Below are 27,401 nucleotides of genomic sequence, written 5' to 3'. Positions count from 1 at the left end.
CCTCTGTCCAAAACATACTGTTTCTCTGTATAATTACCTGCCACACTCAACTACAGACAAGATGAAGCAGTAAACTGAAAGGAAATTTATGAGCTCCTAATATGATGCACTTAGGTCTTGCCACTTCAGTAGTTCTCCTCTCAGACCTGCCTGCCTGGTGTTGTATTGTGTACCCTGAGGACCAATCGCAGGGCATCATGCCTGAGCAGCTCACCCGTGCTGCTACTGGAGACTCGGGGGCCATGCTTGCGCTCCCACTCGGGCCTCATGGCCTCGATGTCGTCCACGGAAGAGGCGCGGCGCATGCTGTGGAAGCTCTCTCGTGAGCGGCTGGGCGTCAGGCTGCAGTTGGACACCGAGGCCTCCGTGTTCAGCCTGGGGGGCCGCGGAGAGGACTGACCCAGTGGCAGCGCCGGGGCCGGCGGAGGGCCCGGGGACGAGGAGGTAAGATCACTGCCCAGCAGGGTGCGCCTGTCCTCCAGCCACAGTGAGGACGAGGGGGTTTCTGTGGCAGCGGTAGCAGTGGTGGCAGTGCCAGGCCGTGCTTGCTCGTGCTCTCTCAGGGACAAGAGCTCAGTCAGAGCCAGCGACTCGTGGCTGCTGCTGGCTGGGAGAGGGGCGGTGCCACGAAGGGCTACGACGCGGCCAGTCTCAGGGTCTTCCTGAAGAGAGGACTGGCTGGCACTGTGGGACTGCAGGAGAGGCAGACGCAGTCGGAGACGCCATGATCGATCTGATATTGGGAGAGAGAGAGAGAGAGAGAGAGAGAAGGAGAGACAGAGACAGCAAAAGAAAGAGAGAGAAAGACGCATATAGAGAAAGAAACGGCCTTAGTAAATACATAGGGCCAGTGATTGAGCCAGTGAAAAATAAAATGTGTGAGTGTGAGAATGGAGAAGAACGGAGACTTACTTATGGGTCGCCACGAGAGAGGCAGCCGGTGGTTGAGTTGCAGGGCGGGGTTGTGCGGTGTGTCATCAGTCATGACCTCGAAGTTTAGGATGAACATGATCACCACTCCATCTTCATTCTTTACCGGCACCACATCCACCATGCATGGGAAGCACACACCTGGGGAGAGCAGTGTTAATTAGAGGACAGTTTTTTTTTAAATACCATTTTCTATATTAATTTCATCATAAAATATTTTACGCAACCAATTAACATTATCAGCCATAACTGATGACCACTGTAGTGTAGTAAGAAGGGCTCCATGTCCAGGACAATCACTGAAGCTACTCTGGTCAGGGGTAAGTAAGTCAGTATTCTAGATTCTGCAAATGTATTATGTTCCTGATTTCATGCATTGGTTGCACAGTCTTCATTCCTCCAAAAAATTCACATGCACCCCTCCCAGTACACCTGTCATCACTTCTATGTACTACATTTTCCATGATCCTCATGTCAACCTTGTTCATTCTAATTCCTGTCAATTAGTCCTGCCTATTTGTAAGTCCCCTGTTTGATTCCCTTTGTACTGAAACAACTTTGTGTCTCATATTCGTTGCGAAGTCTCAGTCAGTACTTGCAAGTATGAACAAAGCTGTTATTGTTTCCTTGCCTGTTTTGATCTACTGCTTTAAGGTTTGCCCTGTTTTGCTAAAGCATTGCCTGGTTTTTGCTTTTTCTATTTTTGACTGCTGCTTGTTATTCTGCATTTTTGGATTGCCCCTTTACTTATATATTAAAGCCCTGGTTTTGCCGACTCTGCCTCTGCCTGCTCAGCCTGTTTACTAACACACAAAATCATACATTTACAGCATTGAGCTGATGCTTTTTATCCACAGTGACTTACAGTTATGACAGCTTGAGCAATTGAGGGTTAAGGGCCTTGCTCAAGGGCCCGACAGTGGCAACTTGGTAGTGGTGCTTGAACCAGCAACCTTCCATTTACAAGTCAAGTACCTTAACCACTGAACTACCAGTTGCTAAACAACCCTTTACATATAGTAAGTAATAAAAAGTCTAAAAAGACAGTGACCAGTGAGTATTTATGCATTTGAGAGAATATGCAACATTAAAATGCAAGATTAAACCTCATTTCAACCTATATTATATTCACAATATCAATGCTTCAGTTTGTAGGATATAATCTAAAATCAATAACCACATACAGCAAATCTATAGCCTTCAATGAACTCTTCTTTTGATTACTTTGTGCAGCTAGATTCTCTTGGATGGATTTTACTGTTACCACAAGAATTGCAACAGCAACCATGATAATCTTATAGAGAACTACAGAGTATGTAAACCTTCTCAAAACCTTCTCTTTTTTGTACCCACCTTGCTAAACCCTTCTCATCCACTCAGTCTGCCACTTTTTCAGTCTTGTAGATGTTGAATGTAATTTCATACAAAGTTCATACAAAGTCTACACAGATTACTATAGCCTCCAAACCTGTAGTGGCACAGTATAAATGGCATTTAAAGTAAAAGAATAGCTGCCTTGCTCCCTCTTACCGCATGTGGAGAAACAAGAATGATATCTGGTAGTACATATTCTCAGAAGACTGACAGATTGACAGTTGTTCTCTTTAATAGAGAGAGCGATAGAGCAGGAGAGAGACACAGGGGGCTAACAGAGATTGAGCCATTATATAATCCCAGCTGTGGAAGAACCAGAGGGTATGATACATGGATTACAGGAAACCTAACACCATCTGGTTTGAGTGCTGAGTGTGTAGCATGGGTGGTGTGTAGCAGTTTGAAAGCAGTTTGGAACAAACCTCCTATGCATGCATACTAAACACTATATTGTATTGTGAGCAAGCATGGGTGCCTTACATCAATCCAGTCACAATTTGTTCTTAACACTCATGTCAAGGCCTTTCAGAATTCTGCCTGGGTGATTGAATGTCTTTGATCTTCCTTATCTAAATGGTAAAATGTAATAAAATCTCAGATAAAAAATGTATTTTACCACCGTATAATACTTACACTCTGCACCTCTTATTTACAGAAGAGTAATAGCTTGTTTTACTCTTACCAAGATATGGGGATATTATGTTATTACTATATGATGTGATTGTATTCATTAGGCTTCTTCATTAAAAGTGTAGTTGGTGTTACAAAAAGGAAAAAGATACCAGATAAATTCAGATATACTATCTAGTAAACTAGAACATTAATCTGAATTTAAATGTTCAGTATTTCCTTGTAAATATGTATGGAGTCTTGAACAATATATGGGCTCAGACATTTCTGCTGACAATACTGTATGTTTCAAAAATGTCTTCCACATGTAAAAAGCCAACATTGAGATATTGAAAATATATAGGTATCTAAAACCCATTGTTTTACTTGATGTTTTTTTTAAGAATCACCTCAAATAAGGACAACTCAGAAGAGTGTAAACAATAGCTGTCATAAACAACACACAGAGTGACCACGTTTAAACATACAAAACAAGAACAGAGGAAACATATATCACTGGTGTCTTTATAGTGAGCAAGGCTACCTGTGTGAGTTATGGTTAAGCAGTATTTCTCAAGCTGGGAAGTTGTTTTTTTGTTTGTTTGTTTTTTCCATTGTGACAGAACTGATTAAACTAATACAGCTCTAACATTTACAAAGTCTACTTATAACCTTTTAGGGACTATTCAGAGTGTCTGATTAGTAGAACCCCTTTCATAGTGTTTGTACAGGGTGAAGCAGAAAGAAACAAAAACTGTACTAGAAGCAAAATGTTTTTTTGAAAAACAGTGTGCTGATAAATTCATAATCTCCCTAGTAGAATATCTGATAAACACTTATATATACACATACAGATGCATGCAGACATGCGCGCATGCGCTAACACACACACACACACACACACACAAACAAACAAACAACAAAAAAAACAATGTCAGTGAGGGATTATATTCTTTGTGGAGGAAGGGATTTGACTTCAATTCATTATGCTTCCTGGGTTTATTGTGCACCACTTAAAAAGACTGATCCACTCTTTAAGATTAAGGCTGAGTTCTCAATCTGTGAAACACTCATAAGTCCAACCATGTATATGCAGTCAAACACACACATATTGGCGCATTGCTGTCCTGGTTGTCCTGGGGTCTGGAACACTGCATAAACTGTAAAGCCCAGCACACTCATGGCCATCTCTAATCTGTAATCTCTAGTTAATGTTCAGACACAATATCTTACCACACCATCTAAATGTTTAACATGATGGCACTCAATACAGAAAGGAAAAAAAGAAAAGCAAGGTTGAATATAAAAGGATGGAAAAGAGAGGTTAAATTATTTAATTAATTATTATTTGCGTGTGTGTGTGTGCGTGTGTGTGCACGTGTGCGTGTGTGGTGTGTGTGTGTGGTGTGTGGTGTGTGAGCGTGTGTGCGCGTGTGTGTGCGCGCGTGCATGCATATTTGTGTGCGGGCAATCATTTTGATTTCTTTTTCCATAGGTGCATAGTGAGTTGTCTGCACTCAGAGTTAAATAAATAAACAAAAAAGAGTTGTATTAACCAGAAAACATTTATAGTGATATAAAGAACAGATTCTGTAACCTGCGATACTTAATAATAAAAAAATTAATAAAAATACAATGATTATAACATGACTCTTTGCAAACTCTTCAAACTTTGACAGAATAGAAAACTATTTGTGGAAAACTAATGAGAGCTAATCTCTACTGTTACCATTCCCGCTTGTTAAATGAAAATCCTCAACACGATACTGGGATATTTGCAGCTCACAAACATGCATGACATAGAAGTGTTTGTCATTAAAAGGTCATTTATATTTAAATTATGCTGCCGTTCTTATCCAGAAAGTTTGATGTGAAGTTTAATGTGCCAAATAATCAGTGAGTAAAAAGGTGTCCTAAATGGTTGTCGTGTCCTGATCAAAGCAACTACTCCAGCAATTTTTTTTTTTTTATGGATGAGATACTTAATAATCATCTCAGTTATTAGGAAGAGACTGAGACAAGACTGAGTAAAAATTCATGCAGGTGTCAAGACTGAGACAATCAATATGTGATTTTGAGTCTCGAGTAATACAACTCTAATATGTAGAGTAATTACAACTCGAGTAATACAACTTTAACATTAAACATGGTTAAAATTTAATGGGGTTGACACTGGATTTGCAAGGCTATAAACTTGAATATTGAATATCTGAATATCCTAGGAAAAAACTACAGCTTCATTCATAAAGCAACCTGCCTTTATCAATAGGATAGAATTAGGATTAATGAAAAAGAAATCCAGAAAGGATTCCATTCTTTACATCTCTCTGAGAAGAGAAATAAGTGTCGGATTTGTTTAATTTAGGTTTAATTTACTGAAAGACAATTTAATTGAGCCTAAGAAAAATTCAAGGTCTCTTCTTAGTTTAAAACTGTTCTTCACTGCACAGTAATACGTCTAGGATACTCCTCCAGGCTTGCTGTTCTGACAGTTAGGCTGTTCTTGCTGTTAGACAGTTGTTTTGTTTTTTTTTAGCCCAATATATTATTACTGCAGAAATATTCACTCATTCAAGTATGACTGCTTGGAGATACTGTTGTAATGAATAGCTCACTAGATTTGCTGGTTAGAACGACAAAAGTTTTAGGTAACAGATGCTGTGTGTGTTAAGTGGGGCGTTTGCAGCAATCTTAACATCAGAACAGACAGCAGGGCTCTGATCCCAGAAGACAGGGTAAGAGCAATTCCAGAGGAGCAGACATGGTTCAGATTATCCAGCAAAGTAAGAAATATTGTGTCCAGAAAATATGTGGGGAACTGTTCTTTAGTTTTGCTATGCATAAATTTCACATTTTACTATATGGAGGTAAGATGCTGCTCTCTAGTGGGAGGATGTAAGGTTACTCAGGTAGCAGCCCTTTACAAGGATAATGTATGATTTTTTAAAATGTTTTAATATTTTTTAAGATAAGAAATATTAGCATAAAAATGGAAATAAAAGCTCCAATGTGTAAATGCACATTCCATGCAAGTTTATCAATACCTTTATCTCTCTCGCTGCTCCTGAGACCATTGAGTTACTTGTTCATGCTGACACATGCATTTCCTCAGTCACAAAATCCTTGTCACGTCCTGAACGTTTTGACCTTTTATTACCGAAATCCATCAATGTAATGCCCTCTCTATCAGGCTGGCTTATGACCTAGCTGGCATCTTTGGGTAACATTTCTGCTATGTAGACATTTTCCAAGATCACTCTTAGCTATAAAAAAAAAAAACTGTCCAGGCCATGATGAATAATCTAGCAATGGAGCAAATGTTTATATTATTGCAGGAAAGAAGGTGGATGAGGCATGTATACTCGATGTTTGTGAGCTGAAGATTTTGGACTTTGTAGAGACAAAGTTAATCTTATATAAATGTAATTCTGTGCCCCTGCCAAAGAACAGCCATTGTCAAAGAAAACCATTGTCAAAGACAACCCATGCAAAAGTGAAATAGTGGTTGCAAAATAATATAGATATTACTTCACACATTAAAGTCTGTGCAAGAGTTTACCACTAGAGGGCAAAACAGTTCTAGATTTTATCTCTACTGACTCTGTGCAGTCAGTAGTGGATACATCCATTAACTTACCACGCTGCTTACTGAGAAATGGCATTAACCCTGACTTCTGATGGCATTATCTGGTGCCAGGAATTGACAGCGGTATTGTTTTAGCATATCACTTCTATCGGCAAATCGGAATTCAGTTTTGTGGTGGAACAGACAATGAGAAAGAATGTAGATGCATCCTGTTCTACCACAAGCATCACAAGGCGACCTCTTAGTGAAAAGAGAGTGCAGAGCCTTGGAACCTGACTAGAATAACACAGCCCTATGTCTGAAAGTACCTATCTGAGCTGATGCAGGATCAGTGATGTCAGTCTACTGAGCACAGGCTAAAGTAATGGCCATGGCTCAGACTGGGTTGAACCCTTTGCTGGAGCAGGTTAAGTGGACACAGATCGCCCACAAACCATCCACAGGCCCACAGGGGAGCGTAAGCATGCTGGCACACGTTTCACATAAACACACACATAAACATTTTCAACTTTACTGATGTGAGACACACACATATACAAAAACCTGTCACCTGTAACACTTACTTTGATGCTGCTTGACTCCCAGCAGATGTGTGTGGATGGCAGTTTGAATGGATGCTATTTGTCACAATTCTGAATCTAATCCAGTCAACCTTCCGCTCACACCCAAACTGATTGTTTATGATTAGCTGCTGAGCTTTGACAGAAAGAAAATGAGGGGAGGCCGAAGAGTGCTGACGCTCTAAAGACTGAGTTTAAAGTAAACATCAATGTGGTTTTAAAGTGTAGTGAAAGACATAGGTATACTGAAACTCAGAACCTGACTGCTAACCATTTGCTCTCTCTCTGATTGAATAAACATTGCCAATATACCTAACAATATTCACCGCTAACAACCTAGTTCATAAAGTGTAGGGACTGTTCTTCCCTTGTTAACAAACATTTCTCTACTTTTTCTTTCTCTCTCTTTCTGACTCTCTCTCTCTCTCTCTTTCTCTCTCTCTCTCTCTCTCTCTCTCTCTCTCTCTCTCTCTCTCTCTCTCTCTCTCATTCCCTTGCATCTTTTCTATCTGTTGCCAGAACAAAAAGACTATCCTGTAATTAGGGTAACATGAGGCTCATCAGATCTTCGGTGGAACTCTCATATAGAGAGCTCTATGGAGGGTGCTGGCCATGCACTATCGTGAGGCCGGGTCCCTCAAAATTGGCCTCACCTTTACCACAGCCTAACCTCATCCTCATGTTTACTAAGACTTAAGACATCCTAAGATCATATTTACTAATGTGGACACAATGTCTCATACAGGTAATTACACACATCTGCCCTGAATGCAACAATGAACCATGTATGTATATGTATGTATATATGTGTGTGGTGTGTGTGTGTGTGTGTGTGTGTGTGTGTGTGTGTGTGTGTGTGTGTGTGTGTGTGTGTGTGTGTGTGTGTGTTTGTATGTGTGTGTTGCAATGGTATATGTATAACTCCACCACCAATCTTCCTATTTGAGCTCTTTCTCTATCTAACACCCACCCCTCCACACACACACACACACACACACACACACACACACACGCACGCACACACACACACAAACACTATAGATACTGTGTGAGAACCTGTGTTGATTGATAACATTGTCTGCAGGATCCTGCACTGGCATTAGGTTATCTGTCAGAACACTGACAGTTTGATGGACACACATCTCAGGTTCCACACCCTGATCCTGTCCCACACACAATTATTAACAGATGACTTGTCAACCAATAGGATTACGTATGAAAACCACCTGAGCAATATGGCTCAGCAGGAAGGTCACCCAGGCTTTCGTGGCTAATCCTGGTATGAAGCCTTTAGGATAAGTGATGTTTGACGGGATGTACGGAGAGAGTGACCTTTCTCAGCTCAGCACACACAGCTCACTTTGGTTCCTCATAAGTCCTGTCCCTAAATATAGCAGTCATCATCTGTCATTAAAATAAAAAATGTCATTAAATAAAATTAAAATAAATAAATTACTGAAAAATAAGTGCCTCTCCTTTATATAATTAATAGTATTTCTGTTTAGGTCCATAATGCCATTTTATCATTTGTACAATGGGAAAAGAAAACAGCCAAGCCCCATACCCTCTAGTTTCATAGGACAGCATCTCTTTAAAAACAGTTATTTCTTCTGAAGCCAACCGAATGGTTATCTCGGGAATATCGCGGGAATGGTTATTTCAGTGAGAGCGATCATTCAGGATGTGCTCTAGCAGGACTGATTCTGAGAGTTTGGTGTAAGGAAATGCTATTACCTCTAGGCCTCTTTCTCTCTCCTATGCCTAAATGAGCTCTCTGCTTTGTGAGGTCTGAAACACTTTAGACATTCAACATGATGTCAATGTTTTTTGTTTTTTGTTTTTTTTCCATCCATCATTTGACAACTGCTTTTTGCCAATACACATTGTACCGGAACCTTGAATCAGTAAGTAAGAACTTCCCTAAGCTGAATCCCGAAGTTCCCAGGTTGAATCATGTCCAGCATCAACCAAAGCAACAGTCTTCCAGACAAAAGCACGCAGACGCAGCATGCAGCATAGTCTTGTGTCAGTAAAAACATGGCAGAAGATAACAGCACTCTGGAGATTTTTCAGTCTTCTAAGAGTACTAAGTCTGAAGCATGGTCCTAAGACTGGGGAATGGGGAAAATCTCATGGTTTGTTGGTCTAATTTGCTAATAGCTTGTCAATAATTTAAACATAAGCTTTCAGTGTTGCTTACTCTTGTAAAACACTACACATTGTCAGTGATGTGGAATCAGCACTTTCTTTTTTTTTTTGCCTCAGGCTCAAAATTAACTGAATATCCATTAAGAAGGAATTCTACGTACATTTGTATTTGCATATTCTTGAAACAGAACACTATTTTAGCCCCATCTATTTCCAGCGTAATTTTGGATTTTCCAGCATAACTATTATGTGACAGCATTATTTGTATTTGTATTTGTCCGAAGTTCAGTAGGTCGTGAGTCAATTAGCCAGAGGAAACCAAACATTTGAAAACATTTCAGCATTATCATTATATTCTGAAATGACCTATAAGTTAGCCTAATATACCAAGACCTTTAGAAAACATGTACAATCGGACTGGACTCTTCCCTTTACACTCGAGTTGTGATGAATAATGCATCCAAATCAAGAGCCTGTTGGCTCAGGTAACAACGTTTGCATTTAAAAGCAGTACTGAAAAATCTTTACATTAACATGATGAAATAAGAACTAAAAGCACTACTATGCCTTTAAAAGTAACAAGGAGTGCTTCTTATTTGTGCTTCTTGTTCCTGAACAGCCGTCGTTTGTGATAGCAGTGCTAGCAGTGTTAGTGCTGCTGACACGTGGTGTGTGAGTGTGTGAGAGAGCTTCACAGAAGGGGGGGCACACCTCTCCCACTGCTCCAGCTGAAGATAAAGCACTTCCTGCCACCAGCAACCTTGATTTAGGATTATGATCTATAGCTCGCATGCACACACACACACACACACACACACACACACACACTACTCCCTGCATGATGTGTTTACTCAGACGGTCTGTAATGTGTTCCTCTGGTTCTTCCATAAAGTGGAAAACTCCACACGGGACGGGAAAAAAAAAAAAAAAGACGACCAGATAGCTCCAGAGCATAAACATCTTCAGGGATGTTTTGTGGGAAAAGACTATGGAAAATGATGGTTTACTTCTGTATATCCTGCATTTAGTTTCAATATTTGTCAGCTTTCTTGTAGACATTGGTAAGAATATTCTGTCTCTCTCTCACGTGACGTCCACTGCAAGATTTTCATGTTGCATGCTCTAACTACATTGTTTATAGCTTTCAGACAGTGCCTGTGAATGCCCTTCATCCTGGCCTGCAGATAATTGAATCCAATTTGTTGGTCTTGGGTCTTCTCTGTGAGTCTGCTTTGGCCTAGCTAACTCATGATAACAATTCCAGTCTGCCTCTGACCTGAATGAGAGCCGACCGATTAGGTGTAAGAACATTGCTGTAGTCTATGGTTTTGATTTAAATTAGGATTTTGACCAGATAAGATCAGTATGATCTTAGGTTATTAAGAAAGGGTAATGTTTACTGTACATTCTATCTTAAATCAATGTGAGAATAAGTCTTTATGGAAGACCATGGAAGGTTTATAGTCACACAAACTTAGGTTTGGCTTTGCAACAATGTGCTAATAGCTCTAAAAAAAGTACTGTAGATCTGCTGAATGGTTCGGTTAAAACTGTAATGTGTATTTTGTGAGAGCTAACATGGCAACCTGGCAGTCCGTACCCCGATCCGTACCTCGAGTAAGCCCAAGCCGTACCTCAAGTACTTCGAACCTCAAGTACCGCTCGGCTTGAAATACCTTGCTTCAGGTCTCATGGACGACAAGCATCGAGACTATTTTCAGTCCTGGCTCCAAGATGGTGGAATGAACTCCCGCTTGCTGTTCAGACAGCAGAGTCCCTTGCAGTCTTCAAACACAGACTGAAGACCCATCTATTTGCAGAATATTTAAAGGACAACGGACACTGCTCCCTTATTGACTGACTAATTTAGTACTTATTGTAGGGCACTATTTATGCTTTTTAACAAACTCTAGCACTTATTGTTTATAGCACTTATCATTGTTTAAGATAGACCTTATGTATTTTGCACTTCTAGGTATCAGCATTCATCTCTGTATTCTACAGTATTCTAGTTCGTTGGTATGTTTAATTCTAACCGACTATACTATACTTGAATATATTCTATGAGTAAATGACAAAGCACTTTTCTAAGTCGCTCTGGATAACAGCGTCTGCTAAATGCCGTAAATGTAAATATAAAATGTAAATGGTGGTGGAGGTTTTATGCAGGATGGCAGAGAGACACTGTTTTGCTTACAACTTCCAGGTTTTGCTTGGTAAGCAAATGTCTAGAATGAGCATGGTTTGTATGCAACTAGAGACAAAAAACATGCAAAATAGCCATGTGAGACATTTACATTGCAGCTAGAAAAAACAATTAAATACATAAGTGGCACAATTTGTCAATAAAATGTCAGGTGCACACACACATAAATACCTCTACACATGAATGCAAATTAATGAGGTACAACCTTAATTAAACAGAATTAAATACATTTATAAAAAGAAACACATTTGCTTTAACTTTAACACTTGATATCAACTTTATACTTTACACTGAAAAATACTCTTTTCCAGTATAATGTAGTCTTTGAACTGTAAATGGAAAATGCTTTTGAGCTCTTTTTGTGTTTGCCTTTACACATATTTTGAGAAACTCAAAGAAGGTCTGCAGCCAGGTAATGTAGCTCATTCTGTTGGGAATTGTGCCTTAGCTATGCCATATCTTTCATGGAAGGGCACCTTTAACACTTTTAGACATTTTTTACCATACCCACAGTAAAACCACGAACACTAATGAGAGTTTATTTCAATCCTGTTTAAGTCATGCAGTTAAAGGGGGTTTCACTGAACACCATACAAATAAAGCCAACACTGCCTTTTCCAGCATGCTGTTTTGGATTGTGTGTGCACATGGTCCTTGGGACTAGGCCAAGCTGAAGGAGGAAGAAGCTCCCAAGTGCTTTTCCCATCTGCTGACTGACAGCAGCTCGAAGCGATGCACAAATGGCATGGCAGGACAAGTCTGAGCACTTTATTTACGCGAGGCAGGGGTCTGCAGACCCAGCACGCAGCCACTAGTGGTGTTGTGTTAAACCTTTGGCAGACAGAGGTTGCAGAAACAGCGCAGAGGATTAGTACACGATGATACGACCACAAAGGAGGGCGTGATGTGTTCCTCTTTCAGAGGACTGGCTTCATACCGCTGAAGAGTGAAACAGCTCTGCGAGTGTAAGGAAGACAGAAGCATGTGCTGTACATCAGGACTACAGCTGAATACCAATATGCTCAAGGTTTCTTTCTTTCTCTTCTGTCTTCTTTCTCAAAGAAGTTGGTTTGCCATTCTTGCCTCTGCTTTGCCCACTGGGCACTGTTCTATGAAACAAACCCACACTTTAATACCTTAAAGTGATAAATACAGGATCATACAACCAAAAAAAAAAAGGAACAGTGGAACAAACAAAAAAAAAAATTCTGATCTGGTCTGGATGTTCATCCACAATATCTCATGTCTGTCTTGTTCATATATATATATATATATATATATATATATATATATATACATTATTGTCACAACACACACTGCATCATTTTGTCCATAATAGATTAAAGAGTGAACAGTGGATTTCGTCATTGAGACAGGTGTAATAAGGCTCAATAATGCTCACGCTTCTGTATGCAGTCTGTCTCTTCTTGTCTTGCTACCACTGAAGACATGTTACCAGCAGTGGGCTCATTAAGCACTCCATCATAGGGCACAAATGATAGGGCTCTTTGTTTTATATAGCACTTACAAAATCACAATACATCTTTCACAGGCAATCAATATTCTTTGACTAACATTTACCACTGTTGCTCTTGTATCTGAATATCTTTTCAAAAGTTCACTTGGGCCATTTCTGTCAGATTTGGCTAAAATGTGGTATAAAACATACAGTTGCATGTGTTGGTTAGACTGTGGCATATTGATGTCCATGCATGTGCAACATTTTTGGTGAAAGAGGTTTCAGGTTTGTCTGAAAAAGCACCACAGTGGCAGAGATATCAGTGGGTATTAATTCAGCTCCTCTACAGAGGACAGTAATAGAGTAACCATGATATATCATGGTGTCACGTGAAACAAACCAACTGCACCAATTAGTCAGACAGTCATACACTCTGGTCCTTATTACCTCAACCGGTGACAGTAGTCAAGACAGAAAGGGTCAACAGCTTGACTGGGACTGTTTATCTAGCACACTGCCTTGGCCAGTGAGGGGGTGGAATTGCTGAGTGAGTTTCTTGTTAGAGGGGACTGATTTCTATGGGGAGAAAGGTAAAGAGCACAAGCAGTTATTAAATGCTAAGGTATGTTTGAATGCACTGTTCAGGAGTCTTAATGGCTGCAGATCAGAAAACTGTCAAGTAGTTCTGGTATGGGTGCCACAAATGAGGACTGGACAGGAAGTAATTTAAGGCAAGTGGGATATGGTCAAAAGAATTACACCAGCAATATTGGAGCAAATATATAATAAGAGCACAATGGATGTAAAAGAGCAGACAGTGAAATTTTGCTAAGGGCTCCCAGGAATCTCTCTCTAATCAAATGGAAATGCCACATGACCATGTCATCATACATAAGCATGCATGACAAATTTATGCCACAATACAGTCTAACAAGCAGATTTCTCCCGACATCACACCCCTCTGCAATGAGTGCAACCTGACCTGTAGACTTATAATTCATTCACTAATGAGCATTAGGCCACAGTTTTGACAGGATACACCTCATTTTAGGAGTAGATGCACTATGAGTTTTATGTGCTTTGACACATCTAACTTCAGCTGGGCTTCACATATGAATGACAAGATATTATATGAACTCTGAAAAGACACACTCACACACGTGTGTATATGCAGACACGAATGTGAAAACATACAAAACACATAGGCATACAAACAGATAGACATATTCGCACGCACACACACACACACACACACACACACACACACACACACACACACACACACACACACATGGTCCTACCATGCTGCAAAAAATCTCGAATGGAAGAGCAACTAACAGATGACAATAAAAATGGTGACCTAGTCCAGCATACTGCTTCTGCTGGATTACAGTATATGGCATATTTTTCTCTTCCTCTGATTTGCAATTTCATCCTCTTTTTCCAGTTTCCAAGGAAACAAAGTTCTTGAGCTTTTGCTGATATGAATTAAACAGAGCTAAGCATAGCTAAGCAGTCATAATGACTTGTGTGAGATCTTTTACCTCAAACTGTTCATTGATATCACTGATATCATTGCAGGTTCCTGTCACGGTATGACACTTCTGCCCAAATGTCTCTGTGTGTGTGTGTGTGTGTGTGTGTGTTTGTCTGTATTGCCACGTCCTCTTGTGTTGTTCACCTGATCCTTGTTGTGTGTAATTGTCATGCGTGTATATAAGTCTCATGTCTTATATTGAGATTGTCGGTGTTTGAAATCATAGCCTGTGTGCTACGTCATAGTGTTAAGCCTCTGAACATCACAGAAACACCGACTGAAGAAGGATGGCTGGGAAAAGCAAAAAGACGAAGGGAAAGAAGGGAAGGGAATGCCCTCCCACAGCCCGTGCAGGGAAGCCCCATGTGTTCTTGGGCCCCCTCCTGATGGCCACAATAGGGGAGAGTGGTCCAGGTGAACGTGGTCCAGGTGTGGAAGCAGGGGGGTCATATGGAACCATGTATGGTGACCGGGACTGGCATAATGATTTCCAGTCCTCGGAGTCGGACTACTATCCCGCAGAGAGATCCCTGCTACTTCCCTCAGCCTGGCCTCGCTCCATGGATCCACAAGGAGGGAGGAACCCTCTGGATGATTTTTGGGGGGGCCCTGTGCATGGTCCGGGGTCGGACTCTGTGGTGTCCAGCCGGACTATGGGAACCGACACTCGGAGTTGGACTCTGCTGGGTCCTACGGAGACCAGTCGGACTATGAGAACCAGCACTCGGAGGTAGACTCTATTGGGTCCCAACAGCGACGCGAAAGGCTCCGAGAACGATGAGCCCCCAGCACGCAAGGCTCTGCCGAGGGCACGTCGCCCCAGAGCAAGCAAGCTGCCCCAGGGGCCTAGCAGGGAGGCAGCGTCATCAGAGGAGGACACTCCTCTGCCTAAGGCAAAGGGCCCCAGAGCACATGCGCCTACGCCTAAGCCTCATGGAGGCCAGAAGGCAGCGCCACCAGTGCCTGCACCAGAACCGGGCAACACAGCTGGTGCACTTTCCAACGTGCATACGCTAAAACCAGGACAGCCGCCGCTACCCAAGCCAGCGAAGGACAATCCCCCACCAGGCTGGTCGGTCTTTGACCCAGCTGACAACTAGGGGACTGGCTGGTGTTCCTTCTCCCTTTTCCAGACTGTTTAATATGTGTGGTGTTGTTCATGTGCCTGTCCCTATTACACTGAATGTACCAATCACTTTGTCCCCCTTTGTGTCTGTGCCGTCCCTGTTAGTACGTGCGTCCCTGTGTCTGTCGTCGTCCTGGTCCCTGTCCTCCCCCGCTGTCCTGCTCACGCTGTCCCGTAGCGGGTTATCCAGTCCTTTTGGCTCGCCGTTTGGCGTTGGTCTCGGGACCGCAGCCTGATAGGGTGGCGCGCCAGTAGTCGCGCCCATGAAGGGGGTCTCTGTCACGGTATGCCGCCGCCCCCCCAAACGTCTCCGTGTGTGTATTTGTCTGGAATGCCACACCCTCTCATGTCGTTCACCTGATTCTTGTTGTGTGTAATTGCCATGCGTGTATATAAGTCTCATGTCTTATATTAAGGTTGTTGGTGTTTGAAACCACAGCCTGTGTACTACATCATAGTGTTAAGTGTGTTAATAAATGTCTGTGTTAACGTGTCTCGTCCCCGCCTCCTGCTTAAGCCTCCGAATGTCACAGTTCCCTTGCTCCTTTAGTTTAGACAGTAAAGGAGAATAAAAGCAACCTTCCTCTGATGTACCTGCTTGACATACATTAAACATTGATTTTTTCTGTGACATTTAGGCACTGTTAAAATTAATGTACAAGTCTCCAGAAATACTCAACTTGCAACTTATAGCATTATGGTGAATTGAATTGAAAATTATACTCCAAAGTGGCCTTGCCAGATATTCATGAAGCAATTATAAACTTTACTCTGAACCAAATCTTTTAAATAAGTTCCACTGTATTGAGAGCTCTTGGTGCAGTAAATTAGGTAGGCATTGGAAACAGTGATAACTCTTTCTACTCTGTGAAGTATGTGGTGGTCTTAGACTCTTATCCTAAGAGTCAGACCTGCTTCATAAGGCTCTGGTATTTCTGTTTTCTTGCCATTATTGCCACTCTTAAATTTCTTTTTTCAAATGTATTTATGTTTTATCACTGACAATCACTTTTATCACTGACAATCAAATGTATTTATGTTTTATCACTGACAATCTCATATTGGTGGAATTAGATGATGACGGTCTTCCTTTTGACAGGTTTATTATGAGAATCATAGGTAGTGTTGCTTTCAGGCAAGAAAAAATATATCCTCTAATGAAACTCATATGCTCCCAGTGTTGGCAATGATCAAGGCCATCCAGATTTCTCAGAGAACACAGAAAGTCCACCAAGAAACTGCTGCTCAGGGATTTTGGCTCCACAGTAATTGAGCTCTAAACAGATGGGGGATGAAAGGATGCTGGGACGATCAGTGCTGTGAGCAGGTTCATCTTGAAAATGAGAACACACCAAAAGACAAAAATTGACATTAGGTGGAGAACCGATTAGGACTCAACTGTAGACCGCACAATCCAATCTGCTGATCAATAAGTTGATAGCTTCATTAGCAACGACCAATTGCTACACTGATGTGTCTTACTTTAATGCCAAGCCAATGAGCAACAATTCTTATTTAAACTTCATTTAAAATGCTAACACAGAGATACCCATTAGCAGCACACATGTGTGCTTCTTGATGGTCAGAGCTGCAGTAGTGGGCTGAGGGCCGGGAGCAAGTGCTGTGTAGTGTCAGTGCTGATAAATCCAGGGTGTGTACATTTGCATTGCCAGTATGACTCTGCAGCACAGCGTGCAGCGTCTGTGTATATGCTATCACCTCCCCACGGGGTCGCCTCTGTTTGCTCGGGAGCTGTATCTCAGCAACGGCAATTAACACAGAGGGGCACACACAGAGCTTTAATGCTGAGTGCACACAATCTATTACATCACTCTACCATACTATCTATCTATCTATCTATCTATCTATCTATCTATCTATCTGTCTGTTTGTCTGTCTGTCTGTCTGAACTGATCAGATATCACCATTTACAGAAAGTTGGGAACACAGCATATAACATAAAATGAAGTGTGGGTATGTAAATATACACCTATGTATCTACACTCCCCTGCAGGCAATATAAATGTCAACACCAACTTCAACACCAACACCCTATGTCGACGCCACGTACTTGATCAACAATAATTGTGTAAAGGATAAACTTTTCCTCTCCCAGTTATTTTCTAAACTTAATTTTGCGGTTCCCTTCCCTGGTTAGCTGAATCAGGCATATTACATTTGGGTATAAGATGCAACCGACATTTCGAGGAGGGTCGGTGACACTGCTCCAGATAAGACATTTATTTACTTATTGTTAAATCTTCCAATTAAAAAGCTCCCTGCCTGAAAAGCAGTGTATACATTGTGAAATGGATGAGCAAACTCAAAAGTAGATATCCATTGCTCCACTTAATATAACAAGCAACTTGTTAAGGATGAGTTATATCAGATTGTTAAACCTAATGAGCTCCAAGAGCTCTGCAAATCCCAATGAAGGCCTGGGTGGAGCCAGGTAATGCATGATAGCCCTGCTGCTTTCCTGGATAAGACACAAACACCCCCACCCCCCACCCCAGCACACACACACACACACACACACACACACACACACACACACACACATAGTAACTTAACTCTGAGTTAGTGGAGGTGAATGCATCAGTTACTACATGCAATTACAATATTATGAAACATGATATAAGGGAGCCAGCATGCACCACCACACCTTCCAAACAAAGATAAAGAAATATGTCATGATACTTATAGAGGTCTTATATCCCTTGTGCTTCATGAAATTATAAACAAGATCTTGCACTATGTCCTTTAAAGGCAGGAAATTTTTGAATCTCATTTTGTTCTCATTTGAACCTTTCCCACCCTTGCCTTATTTTTCCACCCTCTTATCAACAGCCATGAATGACCTAGTGCACATCGGTTTTAGAAAGACTCACACACAGCTAATGTGTGATTAACGGTGAATTTCAAATCCATCAGACCCATGTTGTGCACAGCAGCCTGGGCCGCTGGCGCTGGGTTTGACTGCTCAATCATGGTGTGTAAAGTAAGCAGCTGTTTGGGACGGTGTCATTAAAAGGCTGTTTATCGCTGCCATCATCACTGCCATCCCAGCGTGACACTGAGAGTGGGGCTGAGGCTGGGGGCTATACGATGCAGCATGCTTGTTAACAAGGCGTGTGAAAAATGTTCCTGCCTCCAGGACACCACGAACTAACCATAATAGATAAAAATGTCAGGAGCCGCATGATGGCAGTGTTTTAGCAAAAGGGCAGGTCATTTTTTTCCTGAGTAATCCAATTTACCAAGCAAATTTATTACTCTTTTTTTCAGTGGAAGGGATCCAGAGAGTGGAGTGGGGTTGTCATCCACTATTTGTCAGCCACTCTCCAATCAGATCATCACTTGTCAGTTTCTGACCACAGGAGCACTGTTGACCAAATATTAGTTAGGCTGTGGACCATCCTCAACACTGCTCTGACACGCTAGTGGCATGATAGTGACATGGTAGTGACATGGCAATGACATGGTAGTATCATGATGACATGGTAGCATGGTAGTGTCATAATAGTTACATGGTAGTATCATGATAGTGCCATGGTACTGCCATGGTAGTTTTGTGCTGGTAAATGATATTACATGTCAAAAAACATTGGCACTGTGTAAATAAAGTGAACACACATTTCTCATGTATGGTGTATGCTGTTGTCATTAAATATGGTATATAAATAAATATTATTATTATTATTATTATTGTTATTATTACTAGGTACTGTCAGGAGCATATAAGTTATCCCTCTTATATATTTCCCCCCACACAGCAGCCTCCGTCTGGAGGCATCCACGTGGCTTTTGCTTGTGTTTTGACTTTCATTTCCACATACTTTATGCTTTGGTTTTGTGCCACACCCCCTCAGACAAGTGGTGCATGTTTCCATCTTATTTGGTGCACCAGCTGTGTATTATTATGTCTTTATTTTCTTCCTTTAAGACCACCTTTGTTTTAACCATTTGTCCGTTATTAACGTTGCTTTGGATTTCTTTCTTTACCATTTGTGCATTTGTTTTGTGTTTTCTTTTGTTCTATTCAGGTTGAGACTTGGAAGGAAGCATTTATTTACTTCCTTTTTGTACACTCTTTACCTGTGACAACATTAAACACAACATCATTTAATATGCACAAGTGACTTCAAGAAGTCAGTGGGAACACTTAGAAGGATAACTAGACATCCAGCACAGTGACAGAGAGAATGAGGATGAGCACATCTATGTCCGCATAAAACCAGGATCCAGGAAAGTGCTCCAGGGTCCAGGATCGGCACTAGATGAACTGACCAACAGGACACAGCTTGCTCCCTGCAGCCAGAGGTGTGTGTGTGTGTGTGTGTGTGTATGTGTGTGTATGTACGTGTGTGGCACAGACACGCTGTCCGCCAGGCTGTAAGCAGGGAATGCGTATGAAAAAGATTTTGTCATTTCAGCTGGCCACTAGCACGCTATGTGCAGAGAGAGTGTAAGGGAAGTTGGCCCACATAGTGGGTGCATGGCTGAAAGGGTGAGCACTGCAGGGAGGAAATGATGCCCCTTGGCGGCTGTCAGGCTGGCTAATCCAGGCCGCTGCACTTGGCTGCCCACTGACTGGCATGTGCCAAGACCCATATCTGCAACTGGCGCCTGCTCCCTCTCCCTTGCTAGGGCCTTTCTGTTGTGTTTACCCTGCCTCAGTAGGTACTGCTGACAACAAATGCATTACAGAAAGGAAGGAAGGAAGGAAGGAAGGAAGGAAGGAAGGAAGGAAGGAAGGAAGGAAGGAAGGAAGGAAGGAAGGAAGGAAGGACAGAAGGCAGGATGGAAGGATGGAAGGAAGGATGAATTATCAAGAGAGGACCACTATAGACACAAACATATGTTCAGGAAGTGTCAGAAATACAGTAGTGATCTGTATTAGTTCTTTACTGCATTACTTTAAAAAATAGACTATACAGGGTACAGGACTATATAGGGTGCAGAATTCTTGACATTCATAAACCCTTAACCATATTATTACATTGTCTGCTTTGTGTGTTGGCCGCTTGATAGTAGAAAAGTCCACACCTGCTTACTCTTATTCTCATGGCAACAGAAAATGGCAAACAATATCCACTATAACCCTATCAAAATTGTTAAAACATGTTAACATGTATTCATCTGTTTTAAAAGAGGAAGGGCCCTTAGCTCATATAAGTAAGTGTGTTAAAACATCATAACTTCTATACTCAAAATCATTAACCAACTGAGGTCTGCAGAAGGAGCAGAGGTCATTGCAGAAGGCAGAGGTGGACTGTCATTGCTCCTTAGATGTCACCATATCTGCCCTGGTGTGTCAGGTTGCAGAGGAGAGACAGGCCATATGACAGAATGGGATCAGGCAGGAGGCCTCCATGAGCTCATGTCTGTTTTAATTGCATTTTCAGTGCGGCTATCGGACAAACGCTCCTCACTAGCAGGTCCTGGATCGAGAAGCCATGGTAACAGGACACCAGGACAAGAATGAGCTGTGGTTTGTGCAGTGGCAGGCAGGGGCCTAGTAATGCTAGTTTCCAGAGTGAAATGCAAAACGAACTGGTATCACACCCAAACCTCACTTCGGAGGGAATTTGAGGTTTCATACACCTGGGTGAACATGGAGTGGATCAAACTGATTGATTGTCATCACAGCCATCCTGGAATTTCCATCTTATAAAACCATAAGTAACAATAACACACAGCACATAATCTCACACTATTCAGCAAAATATGATCAACAGGTGGAGTTGCTGAATGCAGTTAGTACACCAATACCAATGAGTTACAAAACCAAAAACACCTTAAAAATTAAGGTATCCTCCCAGGCTTGTAGATAACACACATGTTGTAAACAGGTACAGTTGTGATTTGTGTGAATACCAGAACTTGGTCTCACCTCCCACTGATCAATGATAACACATGTTAATGCATGTTTACTCCACAGCTGGCTGGGGAAAAAGGCCTGTTCACTAACCTCTGTCTGTTTCCATCACATCCACTGTGTATTGTAAGCCTTGAAGGCTGATTACTATGTCGAGTTGTGTGCGATCGATGCCCCAGGAGGAGCGGATAGGTGTTGGGCGTTTTTGCCTGTGATTAAATGCCTGATCATGGCTTCCATTATGGGCCAGCGTGCCCCACAGGCCCCTGGTGCTACCCGGAGAGCAGGCCAATATAAACCTGCTCAGTGTGGCTGGAGATACTGAGCTTATTAGGCTGCAGGGCTAACAGAGAAGGCCCACAGCTGAGGGCTCGAGTTTTGCAGAGAAGCCTTGACCTGGCTCACAGCACAGGGACGGTCCCACCCAGCATGCTGAAGAGAAATGAGCGACCCCCAGCGCTAGCGTTGCGGCTCACGCAGCCACCACAGATGACCTTTTACGCTCTGCTGTGTCTCCTCTTTCAGGAAGGACAGCCGGCTGGTTGGAGTCGTGTACTGTAATATATGGGGCTTGAAAGTGCAAACATCTGTCCCTTCATTATACTGGGCCACTGGGTTTCTAATGTAGGCAGGAGCTCATTATTTGCAGCATATCTCTGAAGTTTTTGCAAGAATGAAATCAAAGCTATGTGGCTAGCTTTGTCCTCTATTTGTCGACCATTTCTCAGTAAGAATAATAATTGAGAATCAGGCAACTTGTGCCTACTCTTTTTTAAAATACCACTTTATTAGAAACATGCTGTAGGTGTATAGTTATGTACTGTGTTAGTTTAAGTGAACAATTTATGTTAGGCATCCACATCCAATATGTCAGTGTCACTGCTGTGTTCAGAAAATTGAATATATACCAACTTTGTTTCATCATTAGTGACAGAACATATCATTTATAACATAAAGGAGCAGGACATCCAAGGTTTTCAAGTTTCTTCACCATTGCCCTTTGTACCATTTCAAGTGTCCTGGGCCTCCTCTCCATGGCAGAGGTTGGCGGGGCCATTCTAGCAGTAGCTTTAGAGAGTTTGAACATAGTGTATGAATCTTTAATGCAAGCGCACTGCCATCAACAATCATTATCCAGGCAGGACGAGGACAGGAAATCTTGGCAGGTTTAAAAGCATTTTCGCATAACTGATTTCGGTTATGCCTTCATTTCTCTCCATTATCCAGTTCACCCTATTAAATTAGACAAAGCTCTAGTAGGAAAGCCAACTTCCTGCTGCTTCCTCACGCTCACTTTACCATGGTCAGACACAAAACCATGATGTCCATTTAGCCGCAATGGATTCCTCCTCATTTAGGACCATTAGATGCCATTTCAAATTTTTCATTTCAAAAATGCAATTAATGGAAACAATTAGAACTAAGAAGGAGTGAGATTGGATTTTAAAGATGATAACAAATCAGGCTGTTGCCACAATGCATGGAATATGTACAGAGAAAAGCAAGCATTATTATTATAGTCATTAACCACCCACTTAGAAGTTGTCATTGCATTTATATAAGAGAGTAAAAATTCTGTTTAATAAAATAAACTATTAGAGAATCACAAAGAAGCACTCCCAATTAAGCATTCCCAAAAGAAGCACTCACAAAGAAGCCACATTATTAGGCTCACTACACACTGTAAATCCAAGCAATTGTACATGTATATTTCCACAACATATATCTTGTCACAATAATATTGATTTAGATTTAAATAGATAATGAGAACATCTAGTACCGTTTGGCTTTCCTGCAAAATACCAAAAGCAGCCATACTGTTTCTCTGCAGCACGATGGTTTCATTAAATAACTGGCTCCAGTCAGCAGAGCTGAGAGGGATTTCAACAGCCCAAAGCCAGCTGCCCTGAACTGATCCACTGGTGAAGACAAAGTAGATCGTTGGCTTGGAATTAATTAAAGAATGTGATAATGATAATGGATATTGTGAACCACATTCCAATTCAACTTCAGAAGAGTCAAACTGATCCATGAATCTTTTCTTAGAATCTTTTAAAGCCCATTGAAAGCCTAGTTAACCAGTACTCAATAAATATACCAAGCAGCCACTGTTACAGTCTGTGTGTGTGTGTGTCTGTGGGTGGGTGGGGGGGTGTTTCTAGTTCTGAATGAATGAATATGTGTCTTCCACATATTTTCTGTAGTTGGAAAACCTGTACCTCTCTGTGTCCTTTCACCAAGCGCCTCTGCAGTAAAGCTATACATCTAAACATCTCTGCCTTTAGTTAATAAATACAACACTTTTTGACCTCTTCAGCTAAAGACCTGTATCCAACAGGGACATATAGCTCTGTCTAAAAAATCAATAAATGGAGAGTCAGATGCTCAGATGCTCATCAGCAATATATATGGATGAATGGTGCATTTTGTGTGTGTGTGTGTGTGTGTGTGTGTGTGTGTGTGTGTGTGTGTGTGTGTGTGTGTGTGTGTGTGTGTGTGTGTGTGTTTGTGTGTGTGTGAATATGTGCACATATGTGTGTAAGTGTAAACCTTTTAACAAGCAGTTATAGTTACTCTCATGTGATTTTAGGATTGTGGTGCAATTGTGGCAAAAGACCTAAACAAAGGTTAGAACAATCCTGTTTTGTAATTACTAGCGAGAGAACTATTCATTCCCTAACAAGCTTCCTTCCTAGTTCTCAGATCAAACCAACTCCACAGACAGTCATAAGAGAAGTGGACTGCTCTGAACTTCATATACAGGAGAGGACAATTAGCTCTGCTAAAGGAAGTGCAATATTTCTACCCAACATCCCGATTACATTTTAAATTGGTGTAAATAATAAAGGATTTTTTCATTGTCAAACCTAACTTTATTCTTCTCACCTGTCACACACATACTCTCTCACACTCGCACTCGCTCTCACTCACTCTCTCTCTCTCTCTCTCCCTCCCTCTCTCTCGTGCATGCACTGTCTTTGGTAGGTGCTGATCTGGTGAGCCAGTGAAGGTTAAGGGCAGTCATCCAGAAAGCACAATTAAATCACAGGGTGGCATGCTGAATGGCCTGTCCCCCGCTGGAGGTGCTGATAACGGCATGGCTCTGGGTTGCAGGGAAAGAGCTTAGTCCTCCACCACTTCACAGACTCCTCAAACTTCTCACAGCAGAGAAAGGACTGAGCTTGGACTGGTCGTATCCCGGTTAGTCTGTAACAGTCTCGACAGGAGGAGCTGACTCCAGAGTGTCAGACCGACTAGCAGAGGCCTGATACATTTAGGCCTGGTGTGCTTGAGATTAAGGATAGGACATCACTTACAGAGTCAGATTTGAGGGTAGATTTAAAGGGGCAAAAGACCAAATAAAGCAAGTGAGAGAGCCTTATCTGAATCTGTAGGATTCCTGTCATGTTTCCCCGACTCAGAATCTGCAAGGAAAATGTTCAATTATCACCTTTTGTCCTCTGTTGTCCCTCTGTTCCTCCTTCACACAAATCTGTCTAAGAAGATTATTCTACCACCGGCGCATCATTAACAAGCCATGCAGGAAATGAAGTATTGTAGAAAAAAAAAAATCCAGTGGAAGTTCAGAGTGTGTTTTAACAGGGATCATAAACCATGAGAGTATTCTCCCAGGTGCAACTGCCTTTACTCAGCACATTAAATACTGATTGGATGCCAAAAGGAAAAGGCTGCTTAACATACTAGGGCAGACTTTGGGACACAGATAATGTCTAGTCCTAAACTCAAGGGGATTTTCAATGGGCAGGATCTCCACGGATGATCTTGTCAAAGAGTAGGACTAATCTATGTCTAAAAAACTGGTTTCTAACTGTCTTTGTTTAATCAAAGCGTAAGCAGAAGTAGAGATTTGTTGGAACTTTTAAGTTCTGTGCACATACTATGGTTGTTAGTGACTAGAGATGAAGAAGAGCCCAGCTTGGTTAGGTATCTGGGATGGAAATAAGAGAATGGGAGCACTGCGTGTGGCGGTGGTGGCAGGGCAGACCGAGCTGTATTTCAATGAGACCACACACGCTGACAGCAGGATGAGGCCAGTCATGACTATACACATGTGTTTATCTTACAGCATCAACAAAGGACCTCCTATCGGGAGGAAAACACATATCTTCTCCCAGCTCCCCCCTTTTGTATCGCAACGTGACATAGCAATAGGGGAGTGAGACCAGGAGAGGGAGAAAAAGAGTGTTTCCAACAGCCATTCAGACCCTACACTACTTTCTCTACATTTATTCCATATAACAATGTTCATTCCATTTCCAACTGAATAGACACATAATGCTGGAGTGCTCAAGCCTTTCACTGAGGGGGATGACCACAGGCTTACACAGTCAGCCTCCTGCGTCCAGCGACCAACATGGAGAGGGGCAGAGTGGAGAGCAAGCAGCCATAAGCAGCAGTGTGGACAGTAGGGAAAAGTAACACCAAAGCAGCTGCTGTGCGCAGGAAGAAGGTGGAAACGGATCCCCTTCGAGAAGGAAGCCAGCAGCACATTTCAGATGAGCCAGCAGCAAATAATTAGACGAGCAACACCAGAAAACTAGACAAAACTTTTACGAGAAGGTGGTCAAGCAGAAGGGGGTGCAAGAAATCATATTAGCTATGTGGAGAAGCCACTATAAAATTTGAGAAGAATGTGATTCTGAGGAGAAAGAGGGGAGGTCTCGAGGGAGTATAAAGGAGGTTCTAATACTAGAATGATCTCATTCATCGTCCACCACTCAGAGGAGCTGATGAGAAATATCAGCCAGATATCTCAAAGCAACCACTTGGGAAAGAGTAAAGTAGTTCAAGGCCCTCTATGGATGTGATAAGATCTCATCTGACGATGCACACTTGAGAACCTCGTAACTCGGTTTACTTGTATAAACCACCTGCAAGGTATTGAAGACCACATGGTCCCATTCATAAGCAAAGTAATCACGCTTAATCACAAGTGAGACATGGAATATTGTTTATGCAGTGCATGTACTATGGCTTTAACTAAAGCAAAGTTTATCCATCCATAAAACTTTCTGAATTCAGCCAAGAAAAAATACCAATGCAAAAAGCAAATCTAAAAGCACAACTACTAAGAAGTGAAAGAAACCTTAACGTTTTGCTATTTACATCATATTAAATGGGTTGCATGTGTGTATGTGTGGGAGGGAATCTGAGATTCTGCCTTTACATGAAGAATATGATTGTCACTGTACATTCACATCAACTTATGCCATTGCTTTCTTTAAGAACCATTCACAAGTAAATGAAATATAGCATGTATGGTTCCCCACTGACTCCAGCCACACAGAGGCAAGAAGGCTTTGAGCAACTCCAGACATGAGGTGACTAACAAGAGACAGTGCCTATAGGAAAACACCCATTTGCAAATCAGGCTTCAACTCTATAGCCCATTCAATACCCGCTTAGCCTGTGGCATCCTAAGCCTTCCACCAATTGATCCCTGGGTACGTTTGCCTGCTTGGGAGGGAATTTACACAAGCACAGCATTAAGATATGGCCCACATGTTATGTGTGGATGATCCGCTAGGCCTCTGCTCTTCAGCATACTCCCGCAGAGCCAATAGGGCACAAGGAGCTGTCACAGCCTAATTTCACCTTTGTGTGGAAATGTCCTTCATCCTATTTTCGAGTGGAGTTTGGTTGGTCACTTTCATCATCCACACCAGATTACACTCATTGACATAGTCTGCAGAACCATTTATTATTAATCTAAAATTTCATTCAGTATTTATCACTGGCAGGAATATATAAGGGTGAATCTACTGTCAGTTCTGGAGGTAGCATTTCTTGACATTAGTGCTGAATCTGGACTAGCATGTCACATTACATTTTGTCTACACTGTAAAGTCCATTTAAAATATGCATTTCCTTTTTGACTTTACTATAACACAGTGGTGTCCAATTACTTAACTGTAAGTAAAGTAAAAGACCTCACATTGATCCTCACTACCTTTGCTTGCTTTG

The 27,401-nt window shown here is 41.8% G+C and overlaps 1 protein-coding gene across 4 annotated transcripts in view; it reads right to left on the bottom strand.

Annotated features, from left to right (window-relative positions):
- Positions 1–27,401, bottom strand: part of kcnh2b (potassium voltage-gated channel, subfamily H (eag-related), member 2b) — a 147,255-nt gene that overhangs the window by 65,888 nt on the left and 53,966 nt on the right. For 2 of the 4 annotated variants that reach the window (XM_081696418.1, XM_027002951.3), the window contains exons 3-4: positions 913–1,071; positions 215–733 (exon numbers count right to left, since the gene is read on the bottom strand). In XM_081696418.1, coding sequence (XP_081552544.1) covers positions 215–733; positions 913–1,071 — 678 coding nt within the window. Of the gene's footprint in view, positions 1–214; positions 734–912; positions 1,072–2,283; positions 2,375–2,460; positions 2,541–27,401 lie in introns of those variants that run through there. The other 2 variants (XM_081696419.1, XM_081696420.1) reach the window with 2 other exon arrangements.

Source organism: Electrophorus electricus, chromosome 14 (genome assembly GCF_041902795.1).
Source record: "Electrophorus electricus isolate QZ-2024a chromosome 14, ASM4190279v1, whole genome shotgun sequence".
NCBI classification, from domain to species: Eukaryota; Metazoa; Chordata; class Actinopteri; order Gymnotiformes; family Gymnotidae; genus Electrophorus; species Electrophorus electricus.
The sequence above is the reverse complement of the archived record's forward strand: the minus strand, read 5'-3'. Positions and strand labels throughout refer to the sequence as shown.